Below are 15,163 nucleotides of genomic sequence, written 5' to 3' on the forward strand. Positions count from 1 at the left end.
TTTTTGAAGATCTTTTCATCGTAGATTAGGAGCATCGATGATCTGCAACACGTCTATCTTCTTCTGAGCTCCAACTCCTCACCATCTCCGGAGACGAACGGATCTGATTCGAGGCAACAACGAAACCTAAGGTCGGTGATCAAGGAGGAATCCAAAGTGGTTTCCGGTGAAGTTGATTTACAGGAGGTGACGATGTTGTCCCCCTCCCAAACGACGAAGACGATGGCGCTGTCAAGAACGACGGAGGGGGAGAAAGAGAGAGAGAGAGAGAGAGAGAGAGAGAAAGAGAATTGGAGCCCTTCATCTTCTATGTTGCCCAGATCTGTAAATAGAACCATCACCACCGGCCATTTAGGGTTTTCTGACGATAGATTTGAAACCTTCGCTCTTTCCGACGGGCATTTTGACTGCTCTGTGATTGTTGTATAGAGAAGGTGATCGAAGCAGCAGAAAAAAGAGAAAGAGGGTGGCACCGGGAGTGGTGGTTGTGGCGATGGTTTCCGACAGGTGGTGGCAGTTTATGGTGGGTGGCGTTTTTCTCTGGCAGGTGGTGGTGTTTTCTGTCTGGTGGCGATTGTTTCCGGTGACACAGTGGAGTGAGAGAGATAGGTAGTATGTATGTTAAAGAGATACTGGGTGGGTGTAGTAGTATGGTTGGATTTTTTTTCTTAGTTTTGTTTTTAAATCTTAAAATCAACAAAAATAAATAAGAAAATGGAAAAAGAAATTAATAAAAATAATAAAAACAGAAAAATAAAAAATATGGGCAAAATCGTCATTAGGAAAAAGTTAAAAGCAAATTAGACCAAAGTCGCAACAAAATAAAAAGTTTGGATATGTAAGACTAGTCTAAAGCTTTTTGGACTAAAGTGATAATTTTGAGCTAACCACGATGATCATTTATTAAGTTTAGCCTTTATAGAATTAAAAAAGTATATATGGTTTTTTTAGAAATAAGAAAACATATATACATTTTTTTTTTTTTTGAAGATGATATATAAGTTATAACATGGCCATATATGTCAGTCATGTATGTACATGTGTTATGGGTTTCGCTGGCATGGGGTTAGTTAACATCATACATGAGCTGGATCCACACTCAACGGAGAGACCCACTTTCTAATCAGCAAGAATATTAAACTATATAAATATAAATATAAATTAATTTAATAAAATAAATCCAAAAAAACCTTCAGAGATTGAAGCACAAAACCATGTGCCAATATAAATCTCACATACACCCTCATATAATTTCTTCCCCTTTTCCTTTCTCTCTCTCTAAAAGTCCAAATCTTCCGTAAAATTCATCTTCTATCTGTTTCCGTTTCTGTTGATTTTCCTGAATTTGGTTGGTCTCATCTTTTTATCTAAAAATAATTAAACAATTTGGGCCTGATTCTGAAACATGAAGTTTTGTGGGTGTGATTGAGTGTTTATTTGGGGAAAAATCCATGAATCTTGGTGGAGGTCAAGTAGTTAACAAACAATCGATGATGCCTAGTTCAAGTGGTGCTTCTTGGAAGTCAACCACTGGCGGCGGAGTCAGTGGTGGTGGCGGAGGCGGAGGCGACGGCGGCGTCCCTGATCAGTTTCCGGCCGGTCTACGGGTGCTTGTTGTTGATGATGACCCAACTTGTCTCAAGATCTTGGAGAAGATGCTTAGAAACTGCAACTATGAAGGTACGTACAAACACACACACACACGCACTGTGTAAAAGTCTATTTTTTGTGATTTATGTCTCCACTTAAATAAATCCATGTTCCTTTTTTCTTAAATTCCAGTTCAATTTTTCACATCATTGATTTCATCATTTCGTTAACTTTTTTTTTTTTTAATTTTAATTTTTTATATTTTCTATTCTATATACTGTTCTATTTCTATCCATAAAAATCTCTCAGAAGATTACAAATCCGTGGAAGAAAATTGAAACAAACAAAAACCCAACTAGATTTAGGGTTCAAAACATTCAGATTTAGGACTATTTTACAAAAATTAAGCCATATTTAGACGTCGACACTTTACATGTTTGTAATAGTCAAACCTTTTATGATTTCCAGCTTAATTTGACATTTATTTGCTTCTAAATTAGTTACTTTAATGCAGTTTGTCGCTTTTATCCAAATCGATTCATGCTCATGATGATTTGATTTTGATTTATTGAAGTCGTATTCTTTTGAACAGCGTTTTTGAATCAATGGCATTGATTTCAAATTCTAGAAATTTGACTTTTTTGGTCAAAATTTTGCAGTGACTAAATGTAACAGAGCCGAGGTTGCTTTATCGCATCTGAGAGAAAATAAAAACGGATTCGATGTTGTTATAAGCGACGTTCACATGCCTGATATGGATGGATTCAAACTCCTTGAACACATCGGAATTGAAATGGATCTCCCTGTTATCAGTAAGTCAACCACTCTAATTTTACTTCCGATTCCGAATACAATCCCCGATCCAATTTCTTCATCCAAAATTCTATCTTTGGGTTAAATTTCTCGTTTTTTGGATTCAATTCTGAATAAAATTTGGACAATTTGATTCGGTTTTTACAGTGATGTCGGCTGATGACAGCAAGAGTGTAGTGATGAAGGGTGTTACTCATGGCGCCTGTGATTATTTGATAAAACCTGTGAGAATCGAAGCATTACGTAACATATGGCAACACGTTGTTCGAAAAAGAAAACACGAATGGAAAGAATTCGAGCCATCAGCAAGTGCAGATGAACAGAAACCCCCAGAAGAGCCCGATTATTCCTCTTCTGCAAACGAAGGGCATAATTGGAAAAACACAAAAAGGAGGAAGGACGAAGACGATGAAGCTGATGAAAGAGACGATTCATCTTCTCTGAAGAAGCCACGTGTTGTTTGGTCTGTCGAACTCCATCAACAATTTGTCGCAGCTGTTAATCAGCTCGGAATCGATAGTATGAATTTGAATTCTAATTTCTTCACTCTTTTTTATCAACTTTATTCTTGTTACAAAATTACTAATCTACCCTTTTTATGTTGTTACTTTTATGGATACAGAAGCTGTTCCGAAGAAGATCTTGGAGTTGATGAACGTTCCCGGGTTAACTAGAGAAAACGTTGCTAGCCATCTTCAAGTAAACTTCTTTTCTGGATTGAAAAAATGGAAAATCGAAAAAAAAAAAAAAAAAAACGTTATTTTTTCAATTTTGACTTTTTTTTCGTTGTTGACTTTTTATGTGATGAATTGAAGACCTTTCTTCCTCACAACTGCAAGAATTTGGTGCAGAAATACCGGCTTTACCTAAGAAGACTGAGCGGGTCACAGCATCCGGGCGGGCTAAGCACCGGGTTCATGGGTAGCCCAGAAGCTGGATACGGGTCGATTTCGTCTCTCAATGGGCTTGATCTTCAAGCCCTAGCTGCTAGTGGTCAACTCGGTCAACTCCCTCCTCAAAGCCTTGCAACCCTTCAAGCCGCAGCTCTTGGTAGATCAAATAACTCAAAGTCTCCAATTTCAGTCCCTGTAATTGACCAAAGAAACATTTTTAGCTTTGAAAACCCGAAACGTTACACAGAAGTCCAAAGTCAACATTTGACCAATAATAATAATACCAATAAGCAAATGAATTTACTTCCCGGGATTCCTACAAACATGGAGCCGAAGCAGTTTGTGAGTTTGCATCAATCGGGTCAGCATTCATTCGGGAGTATGAACAATCAAGTTCTAATCCAGATGGGTGGTCAAAATCAAAATCAAAATCAAAATCAAAATCAAAGTCAAAGTCAAAGTCAAGGTCATGGTCATGGTCAAGTTCAAGGTCAGTCGATTCCGAATGCTATTCCTCATCATGGGATGAGGCAACAGCCGGTTTTGTCCAGTGAGATGTTGACACGTGGCGGAGTGGTTGACCTGGCAACAACAACGGTGTACAATCCCGTGGTGTCACAAGCTTCGTCTCTTGTGGATTTCTCAATGAATCATAAAACGGATTCGAGCGGGAATAGTTACCCTATCGGGGGTAGTTTGGGAATTTCAAATATTACGTCCTCGTCATCGACCCTACAAGGAGATGGGAGCTTAGATAGTAAGGTTTCGAGAAGAGGGATTGTTCCAAGTTATGATATTTTTAATGATTTAAATCAAAATGGGTATCGGGATTGGGGTTTACAAGATGTTGGTTTGACCTTTGACCAGTCTCCTCCGGTCTTACTTCAACATAGCCGGTCTTCTGGCCAAGAAATGGGAGGGCAGAATCGTAATCTTACTACCACCGGGACCCACCGTAACGGGTCAAACATTGGTCAACCTCGTAATGCTTATGTCGGGGAGAATTCGTTGAGGGTGAAAGCCGAAAGCTTCAATGATGGAAGCTCTCATAATAATTTATATCCTGAACAGTATGGTCAAGATGATCTTTTAGCCGCGATTCTAAAGCAAGTATGTTTTTAGTGAAATGTCTAAAATACCCTTTTAATGAAATATTTAAAATACCCTTTTGCTAATAATGTTGTATTTTGTGATGCCAGCAGCAGCAGCAAGAGAGTGTCGGGCAGCCGGAAAACGAGTTTGGGTTTGACGGGTATGCATTGGATAATCTACCGGTGTAATAAGAGAGGAGTTGTACTTTGTGCTTAAAGTGTTGGACGTTGTGCAGTTTCTGGTGTACATAGGTTGACTTATATCCAAATCACCGGCTATCAACTGCCAAGATAACAAGATCTTGAAATTCCGGTTGCTTTATATATATATATATATATATATATATATATATATATATATATATATATATATATATATATATATATATATTGCTGTTGTGAATATGATGATGATGATGATAGTAGAGCTCGAGAGCACGAAATGCAAAGGCATAGACGTGTGGAAATTTTTGACTGCTTTAGGTAGCCTGCAAAAGACCCGAACGAGCAAGCAATTTCCTAGGATTGTGAATCTGAAGATTTACTATAATTCTCTTTAATTAGTCTTTGGAATAATAATACGTAGTTTTGTGCTTGTTTTTAAGGTTTTTAACGTAAATCTTATTTGTTAGGATATATGGTCGTAGTGTGCATAGTAATTGAGTATTCTTGCTTAATGAAAGATCAAACATGTTTTATATGTTTTCATCGTTGAAATCAATGAAGTGAACGATTCAATATTCTAAATGAGAGTACCGATTGAATCTTGTGAATGGGGGAAAGTGAAGATTTCATCTTTTTCCATGTAACCAACATTTGTTTGAAAAAAAAAAATCATGTTTTCCATGTTGTTACAAGTTCTTTGTACATATTTGTGTTGCAATATCATCTTCTTTGTTGGTTTGTTATCTTTGTGTAGATGTTATGAAAGGATTAAATAAGATAGATGATGCTTAAGTGGAGGAAGCACCTTTTGGAGACCTAATGTTTTTCCCAAGGGATATGTGCAATGACATTATTAAGAAATATAACTTACAAAGTTAGTTATGGATAGGCGTAAAGGAGCCAAGGAGACATTGTTGGATATTGAAAGAATTTTGCAAGACCATTATGCTAAACTATGAAGCATGTTGAAGAGATAAGGAGGTCAAATCCAAGTTAATGTCAAAACTTGATATCAATACAATGAGTACTTTAACAAGTTTTATGTTTGTTTCAAAGGTGAGAAAGATTGATGGATTGAAGTTTTTTGTTTGAGAAATGGTAGGAGGATAAATAGGAATAAAATGTAGGAGGATATTTAATTGATAACTAAGAATAAAATATAAGAGGATATTTACTTTCTCTTTTTGTTTAATGACAGGTTATCCTTAAGTTGAAGACTGTTAGATTCAAACCTGAGTCAACTTCATTTTGAAATGTTTCATACAATTAGTGGTAATCACTGGACTAATTTAGTGGACTTGCGCTTACTACACTTTTCCTATTCTAATAGTTTTCATAACACGCCCATTCTAACACATAACACTTATCCACACATTCCATTTCATATTCTTCAACGATTTCAACTTCATATGTACATCAAAGAGAGATCAATGATACCAATCATTTGGTAGTTTAGGCCCATGTTCATGAAAATTTCGGCATCGTGTATCAAGTACAAATCCAGATACGGGTTTACTGTTTTCCAAAACTCATTTTGGTTTTTATATTTTTCTAATCTTGTTGCATGCAGATTGAGTTTTTCAATCTTTTTTTTTTGTTCTTTTCGACACAAAAATCTACAAAAACTAAAGAGGAGCGTTGGCACTTGATAAAAAAGATTGTTAAGCATTTTAGACTCGATTAATAATTTACACTAAGGGATTTTGATTAAGATATTGTAACAAAAACGTAGTACACTTTTATTATTTCAACTTTGTATTCAGCATATTTCTTTAATAATTGATCGTATAGTGTTAGGTTTCTTATACTAGAATTTAAATGATCATATTGATTAAAAAACTACCTTACAAGGTGAACGAATATTGTGACTTTTGCAACCAACCCTTACACGAATACCATCAGAGGTTCTGACATCGAGTCACATCTGCCTTTTGGAAAATATATATTTATTCCGCTCAAGTATATACTACAAAGGACAATATACAAAAAAAAAAAAAAAAAAAAAAAAAAAAAAAAAAAAAACATTATTTTTGGTCATTTGTATGGTTTAACCATATATTTTAATTTTATTGATGGAAGCCATAAGCCACCCAAAATTTGACAATGGTTATATATCACTACTAACAAACATGCATATATTGTTGACGAGAGCAGGATAATGGTAGTTAGATTTAAATGTTATCTAGATCTTGGATAATAGGTTGTAGATTATTAGTTTGTTTGTATGCTACGTGTTCATATATTCTTGTTCGTGTGATTGAATTAACATAGAAAACGGAAGTCCATTCCTCAATCTTAAATCCTTACTTTCTACATGGTATCAGAGCATACTAGACCTTGAAGAAAAATATAAAATCTGCTCATCATGGGTGGCGAAGATGGCTCATCATCAACCCCTTCCTCTGTCATTGTTTAGAACGAACAAGATGCACCATTCCCCACTAGAGTCATCCTTGATGACACAAACTATCCCTTATGGTCTCAGATAATAGTGATGAGGATTGGAGCACGAAACAAATCTGGGTTTCTCACAAGGGCTTCCAAGAAACCCATGACAAACGAAGAAACAAATCGAAACTTGGTTGGTTGATAACAACAGGGTTAAAAGTTGGCTAATTTATTCAATGAGCTCAACCCTAACACGACGTTTTATCCGATTCCAGACGGCAGCTGAGATCTGGGAGGCTGTCTCCAAGAAGTTGTTCGATCTAAACCGGAAATTGTTTCACACTCGTCAGAATGGTTGATCCCTCCCAACCTACTACAATGAATTGACAAGCATGTTCCAAGACATTTACACTCGTTTGACTAGTCAGGAAGATACCGTTGAAGATGCAGTTGTAGTGAATAAAACCCTATCACGTTTCCGTGTGCGCATCTTCCTGGCTGGCCTAGACTCCAGATTTAGTCAAGCAAGAAGTGAGATCTTGAAAAAAGATCCGCCCTTCAGTTTATAAGCATGTTATGCCTATATCTGTAAAGATCAAAATCAACGACAGACTATGGAGGAGCCAAAACAAGAACCAGACAACGTGGTTCATATGGCAACCATAAATCGACCCAGGAAAGGACAAAACACAACGGGAGGGAGTAACCTCATGTGTACACATTGTGGAGAAGAAGGACATTCTAAACTCAGGTGCTATGAGATCATCAATTACCCAGAGTTAACCAGAGTGGTGGGAATTTACAAAGAAGCCAAGAAAGAAAAATGGACAGACATCAGTAGCCACCTCACCTCAAGTCCAAAAAGTTACTACTCTAATGGCAACTCATACTTCCAACAACTTTGGTATGTTTCACCACAACCACACTCAAAATAATAGTTGGATAATTGACACAGGAGCAACGAATCATATGACCAACAATTCTAAAAACTTAGTAACGTCTTATCCTCCTAAACAAGCTAGCATTCACACAGCTAATGGAGAAACGAAACCCGTGATTGCCGAAGGGTCTATAAAAGTCTCAAGCTCGATGGAACTTGACTATGTATTAGTTGTTCCTTGATTTTCATCAAACCTTTTATCAGTTAGCTAAATAACTGAAACTTTGAATTGTTATGTGACTTTTTGGAAAAATGATTGTATGTTTCAGGAATTGGAGACACATTGGATTCTTGGTTATGGTATTAGGAAGGGACGGTTGTACTATCTTGAAGAACACCATCAGATTCATGCTCATCATGTAGGAGTAATTCAATCAAATAAGTCATTGGCAATGTTATGGTATCGTCAACTTTGGACATTTATCCTTTAGTTATCTTAGGAAACTTAAGCCAATTTTTTTTAATGTACCTGATAGTGAATTTAGTTGTGGAATATATGAGTTAGAAAAAACACAAGATAGTTTCATATGTTCATAGCACTAATAAAACTACAGTTTCGTTCATGACAATTCATTCTGATGTTTAGGGCCCATCTCCAATTCCTACCCCAAGTGATGCAACATATTTTGTAACATTTATAGATGAATGTACTAAGATGATCTGGATCTCTTTTAAAGAACAAAGGATAAGTTATTCGTGCATTTAAAGAATTACATAGAATCGTTAAAACTACAAGAAAGATATCCAAGTCCTACAGTCTGATAACGGTGGGGAATACATCAACCACAAAATGGAATAGTTTTGCCAAGAAAAACCAATCAGACACCAAACATCATGTGCTAGAACACCCCAACAAAATGGGTTGGCCGAAAGAAGGAATCGAAAGATCCTGGAAATCGTTCGTGCGTCTTTTTTTGACATGAATGTACCCTGAAAGTATTGGGGAGAAGCAATTCGATCTGTTGCATATATTATGAATTGTATGTTGTCTCGGGTAATAGAGTTCAAAACCCCACCTCAAAAACTGCATGAAATCGTTGATAATCCACCTCACAATGATTCGGAACCAAGAATCTTTGGTTGCATTACCTATGTTCACCAAGACATCGAAAAACTCGAACCACGAGCCCTTCGATGTTTCTTTGTAGGATATACGGACTACAAGAAAGGGTATAAATGTTATGACTACATTGAAAAAAATATGTAACTCAAGACATATCATTCCATGAAGTTGTGATATACTTTGATCATGAGGATTCCCTTCAAGAAGGAGACAAACAGACGTGAATCCCCATAATGATAAAACAAACGAACTTGTCGTCAAAGACACAGACAGATAACCTTTCAAACTTAACAACGAGGAAAAAGACAGTGAAGATGAATCTATGAGCAGTTTGTCCAATAATACAGGCCCCGATCCTAATGTTACCACCGAACCTGATCCTAATCTCACCACCGAACCCGGTCCTGTCCTCACATAACCACACCTGATCACGGAAATTACGAAGATGTAAATACTAACATATCAGAATTTGTGTCTGCCTCTTCTGTACATGTTTTAGACAAAGAAACTGATCCAAGGTACCCCATAAGGAGTACCAGAGGAATACCAAAGAAACAATATGTGTCGGATGTAAATGCAAAAGGAAGGTATCATATATCCAAATACGTGTCACATCACCGCCTCGAAGGAAAGGGCGACGTAGCCAACTTCTGACCTAGCTTCCGAGTACGCGGGGCGTACTCTAAGTACGCTAGTCATACTACTTCGGACCAACCTCGAAGTTTGTGCCCGGAACTTCAAAAATCTGTATCTTTCGCATACGAGTTCCGTTTTCGACGTTCTTTATATCCACTTGTAGGTGAAATTATACTCTACAACTTTCGTTTAGACCCTGTCGGCTAATTTTGACTTTATTTTTAAAGTTATATTTTTAACAGGGCGGGACAGGAAAAGTCCGTTAAAAATTCATAACTTCTTCATCCGACGTCCGTTTTCGTCTGTATTTTTACCGTGGAACTACTATCAACAATATCTTCAATTCTCGTTAAGGTTGTTTCAGCTAAAAATCACTTGATCTAAAATTCGAGTTTCAGGCTGCATACTGCTTAGCCGAAACTTAGAAAAATCATAACTTCCTCGTACGAAGTCAGATTTGGGCGTTCTTTTTATGCACGTTCTCGATTTAACGAACACTACGACTCTACGAGTGTCATTTAGATCACTAAGGCTAAAAAGCACTTTATCGTAAACTCACTTTTTACGTCATACAGCGTCGTGCCGGTTCTATCGCGAAACTTCGACAGGTCATAACTTCTTCGTTATAACTCGGATTTCGGTATTCTTTATATCTCGGCAATCATTGTTTCAATCACTACAACTTTCTTCATAGATATCGGCTTTATCTAACATTTATTTTCGATGCTTATTTTTATCCTTAACTCATTAAATTTTAATAATTAAACATAAAACACATAATAATCAAATAATACATATTTATTATTTCAAAACAAGTTACAAAGGTTGACCTAGACTTTTAAATCATCATTAATGTCTAGCCTAGAAACACGGGCGTTACAGTATATGCTAGATTTGTTTACAGAGACTGGTATGTTGGAATATAAACCCGTTTATACACTTATTGAAACCAACCACAAGTTGACAATTCTTCCGGACCAAGTTCCCACTAGTAAAGATCGGTATCAAAAACTAGTGGGAAAGCTCATTTACTTGTCCCATACAAGACAAGGCAGGATATAGTGTATGTTGTAAGTGTTGTTAGCCGGTGCATGCACGCTCCAAGTGAAGATCATATGAATGCAGTGTACCGAATTTTAAGGTACCTTAAATAATCACCAGAAAAAATGTTATTTTTTGGAAAGAATCGAGACCAAATTAGTGGGTACACGGATGCAGATTGGGCTGGAGATCGAACAGATGGGAAGTCCACTTTAGGATATTTCACATTTGTGGGTAGACATCTTGTTACATGGAGAAGTAAGAAACACAAGTTTGTATCAAGATCGAGTGCAAAAGCAGAATTTACAGGAATAATCCATGGTGTATGCGAGCTCCCATGGATAAAAAGGGTCTTAAGAGATCTGGGATATCCCAACTCCGATGCAACTAGAATGTGATAATGAGCCTGCTGTGAAAATAACCAATAATCCAGTCCAACATGACACGACTAAACTAAACACGTAGAAATAGATAAACATTTTATCAAGAACCACCTTGAAAAGAAACTGTTGTGCTTCCTCGTATTGCTTCTGAATATCAACTTGCAGACATGCTTACGAAAGCCGTATATGGGAGAGTCTTCCATTGATCTTTTGACAAGTTGGGAATGATGTACATACATTCACCACCTTGATGAGGAGTGTTGACAAGAACAAAATAAGGAAGGATAGTTAGATGTAAATGTTATCTAGATCTTGGATAATAGGTTGTAGATTAGTAGTTTGTTTGTGTGCTATGTGTATATATATATTCTTGTACCATTGATTAAGTTAATAAAGAAAATGGAAGTTCATTCCTCAATCTTGAATCCTTACTTTCTACATATATATTGATGGTAAATCGCTTGCGAAGATAACTTTAAAAGGTGTGTTACTCACTATCTCGCAAATTGATCTGGAGTTTGAAGATAAAGGAATTACTTTGGCGTTTGTTTACAAACGTGGTTGGAAAGAAGATAAAACATACTTTTGGAAGGACATTTGGTGTGAAGATTTACTATTAAAGGAGTTATCCCCAAATCTATATGCCATTGAAAAAACAAAGATTGCGCATAACTCTTGTGATCAATTTAACTTTAACATGATATATAGCATGTTAAAACAGTCAACTATCAAGCAGAAAAAAATATAAATATTTTCATTAGTGAAAGTGAAATAAAATGGTGGACACCAAAAAAATGTTGGTGAGTGTCAAATATGATGGTTTAAGACGATAAATAAGCAGCAAGTATGATATTACAACATTTCTATACAAATGAGTCTCTCTATACGATCTTTTCCTTCTCATTAAAAAAAATTAAACAATTCTACAAAAAAATCAACCTCCACATCCATACCAACTAACACTACATCAACATCACCACCATGATAACTGCCACAATACCCGAAACCACCACGCCGGATCCCCGCCGGAAACCACCACTCGTCGGAAGTACCCTCGGAAGCGCACACTCTTCACCATTGAAAAAAACCTTAACCGGAAACCCATCCCCACCAGCCACATCAATGCCAGGTGTCAGTTTCTTATTGAACGAAATCACCGATTGTTGTTTCCCGGGTACCCGTGGGTCCCTCTTCGGGTTATCCCCGTCAACTTCCCCAACCAAATAATTCAACCCCGGTAAACCCTGCATAAATATCGTATCATTAACCCCATGCAATTCAATCCCGGTTCCATTAAACGAATACGCCTTCTCAAACCCAGGGGCAGATTTGTCCATTTCCACCGCAACAAACCAGTCAGCAAACGAAGAATCATCCCAATTAAAAAGAGTAATCCGGGCAGACCACCCGCCCCGATAATCGGTCAGCAAATGCCAGTTAAGACTGACCCCACAGTTGTCACCACAGGGGAGCGGATTGGGAACTGCCCGACGTTGGAGGGAAGCCCACGCGGTCGAGAGCGCGGTCCGATTCTCAAACGGAACAAGCAAAGCCTGGGCGGGTAGAAACATCGCAGGCGCGGTCGCGCTACACGTTCGAGAATTCGGGCAGCCACACGCGCAAGTCGGGCAGGGGATGATCGACTCGTTGTAGTACGCGGAAAACGAGACACAACATCTCGGGCTCGAATCTTTCGCTTGTGTAATATTACATACAACTTGCCAAGACGAGACCGCAGTGGGCCCGGGGAGTCCGCTCGGGTCAAGGAACTCGGTCGGGCTGACCCGAACCGGCGCTCCACATTTGTAATCCGGGTTTAACCGTCCGGAGATTTTGAAATTTTGAGGCGGGATGAGTTCGGATCGGTTTAAATCTGGTGGCATTTTGTAAACGTGGATTTGAAAAGCGGATTTTGACTTTGTGGGGTCCATTGTCGGGGGTAAAATCGTCCCGTTTCGGCAACAAAACGGGATCATTCCTCTTTGTGTGTTGTTGGTCATTTCGAGGGGTAGATCGATTAAAGTGGGGGATCTTTCACAATTTAGAACGGTTGAGAAATCCATTTGTTGGTAGAATGCGCCTTGTGGACCGAATATACATTCGGATGAATCACGGGTGTAAGGGTATGCGCCTTTTATGTCGTTTATGAATTCGTCTCGCATCCAATCCCATGTTAAGTTCCAATTATCGAGGCGTCCGAGTGCGTTGTGATTTTCGATTTTGACTTCGGCCCAATAATTTGATTCATATGTTCGGATTATATCGTATGCGATTGTTAGATCACCAGATTGGCGTGGGAGAAATTCGTCTTGTGTTGTGATGTTGGTTAAAGCGTTTGGATCTTTTCTGCAACATACTTGCATCACTCGGGTTCCTAGCAAGATTTAGTCAAATATATTAGTCAAGTAAAATTAGCAAAGTCAAACATATTAATCAAGTAAAATTGTTTGTTCACATAACCATCAATTATTAAAGAATTTGTTAATTTTCAATTACGGACACGATTGAAGTAAGAATGAATCAAGAAGAACCCTTAAATGAATTGGTCAAGCAATTGAAAACAAGGTAGTATTTTAAAGAAGCCACAATTACGTAAATTTAAGACTCAATCCAGCAAGTTTTAAGCAATTAATAATAGAAACCATTTCAAGAAGTCAAACATCTACAAAAATTAGACACTCATGGAAGATGGAACTACCAAAGAATTTGCTGATCAATTGCTTGATGGAAACAAATTTTAAATATTTGAAGGATTTGAAACAAAAACAAATTCAGTAACAAAGAGCCCTTGAGTAAAAACGTTCAAACAATTGAAATCAAGAAAGAATTACCATAAATCAAAATTAGCTAAACTTTCAAATACATCACACACTAAGTTGGACCATGGCAAATTTCAAGCAATTAAAAATAACCCACTTCGAGTAAGATCAAATTAATAAGTTTCTTCAGTGATATGGATACATATAAACTAAGATCAGATCTATAAAAACGCTCCACTGATCTAATCAAATAGTACACATCGAAGTCAAATGATAGTTTTTAGAAATTATCAAACAGAGCAATCTCTGATCATAATCCTTTTCATCCATGGTAAGCTATAGTAAGGTTATAAAGCATAAATAAAGAAAAATTTACCTTGCATAGAAGGTCTAGGGCAAACAAAGCCATCATTCACTAGAGAAATATTTGAAGGCATAGGAACAGCGGGCGAGTCGACTCCGAACTGCGTACCCACAAAATCGACCTCAACCGACATCTGATTCACATCTCCAGCAGTTTCAATAGCAGTCTTGAGATCAGCACTTGGAAATCCAGCAAAAACGGTGCCGTTTCCAACCGGACCCGGAAAAGTAGCAGACCCATCAGCAATCACAGCATTAGAAGCAGATACCAAGTACTCATCGTGCTGAAAACCCACAAACACCCTCCATGATTTAAGCTCTTCGTCGGCGTTATTGAGGACTCTGAGGGTTGATTCGAAGCGGTAGGGTTGATTTGATGTTCGGTTTGGTGGGAGCTTGGATCCGGATGTGTAAGTGTAGGATAAGTAGACGCCGTTGCAGGAATCGGACGCTGGTGGCGGTGACGGTGGTGTTGGAGTTGGAGTTTGGGCGGCGGTAATGGTGGCGAGAAGGAGAAGTGTGGTGGTGATGAGAGAGAAGCTAGAAGCCATGATTTGAATTTCTGTATTGTAGAGAGAGAAAGGGAAAAGCGTATATAACGAAGAGAGGAAACGAGGAGGGAGCTGAGGTGTGAATCACTTGAATTGGGCAAGAAAACCTGACACCGCGTGTTACTAGCTGTCTTCGATATTTTATTTTTTTGAATTTGTGTATTACAAAAAAATTACACAATCTATCCAACTTTAAGATTTAAGATTATTGGGGTTTCACAATTATTTTATTTAGGTTATTTAAATACTTTTAAAAGTTTTGAACGGTGACTTTTATTTTATTTTTTGGTATCGAAAAAAATTAAAATACTTTTACCAAAACCCAATTATATGCTAGATTTATTAAAATCTAATGATATTGTCACAATGTTGTAATGTTTTGAACGGTGACTTTTATTTTATTTTTTGGTATCGAAAAAAATTAAAATACTATTACCAAAACCCCAATTATATGCTAGATTTATTAAAATCTAATGATATTGTCACA

General features: G+C 37.5%; 2 protein-coding genes across 4 annotated transcripts; one reads left to right on the forward strand and one right to left on the reverse strand.

Annotated features, from left to right (window-relative positions):
• The first annotated feature begins 1,228 nt into the window (after positions 1–1,228).
• Positions 1,229–4,698, forward strand: LOC145088801 (two-component response regulator ARR2-like). Of its 3 annotated transcripts, none has more exons than XM_079027221.1 (6): positions 1,229–1,680; positions 2,250–2,402; positions 2,551–2,922; positions 3,026–3,102; positions 3,219–4,406; positions 4,499–4,698. In XM_079027221.1, the coding sequence occupies exons 1-6, from the start codon at positions 1,452–1,454 to the stop codon at positions 4,574–4,576; spliced, it is 2,097 nt and encodes a 698-aa protein (XP_078883347.1). In that variant the 5' UTR covers positions 1,229–1,451; the 3' UTR covers positions 4,577–4,698. The 3 variants fall into 3 exon arrangements, with proteins under 3 accessions (XP_078883347.1, XP_078883340.1, XP_078883353.1); XM_079027214.1 differs by having other exon boundaries at positions 1,230–1,680; positions 4,496–4,698; XM_079027227.1 differs by having other exon boundaries at positions 1,231–1,680; positions 3,255–4,406; positions 4,496–4,698.
• Positions 4,699–11,804: 7,106 nt separating this feature from the next.
• On the reverse strand, positions 11,805–14,764 carry LOC145088822 (COBRA-like protein 7). The gene is made up of 2 exons (XM_079027238.1): positions 14,139–14,764; positions 11,805–13,377 (listed from the first exon to the last, which is right to left on the reverse strand). Exons 1-2 carry the CDS (start codon positions 14,674–14,676, stop codon positions 11,966–11,968), a joined length of 1,950 nt encoding a protein of 649 aa, XP_078883364.1. The 5' UTR covers positions 14,677–14,764; the 3' UTR covers positions 11,805–11,965.
• Between the last annotated feature and the right edge of the window lie 399 nt (positions 14,765–15,163).

The sequence above is a fragment of the Lactuca serriola genome, chromosome 1, assembly GCF_051521515.1.
Source record: "Lactuca serriola cultivar US96UC23 chromosome 1, Lser_US96UC23_V15, whole genome shotgun sequence".
In the NCBI taxonomy this organism is placed as follows: Eukaryota; Viridiplantae; Streptophyta; class Magnoliopsida; order Asterales; family Asteraceae; genus Lactuca; species Lactuca serriola.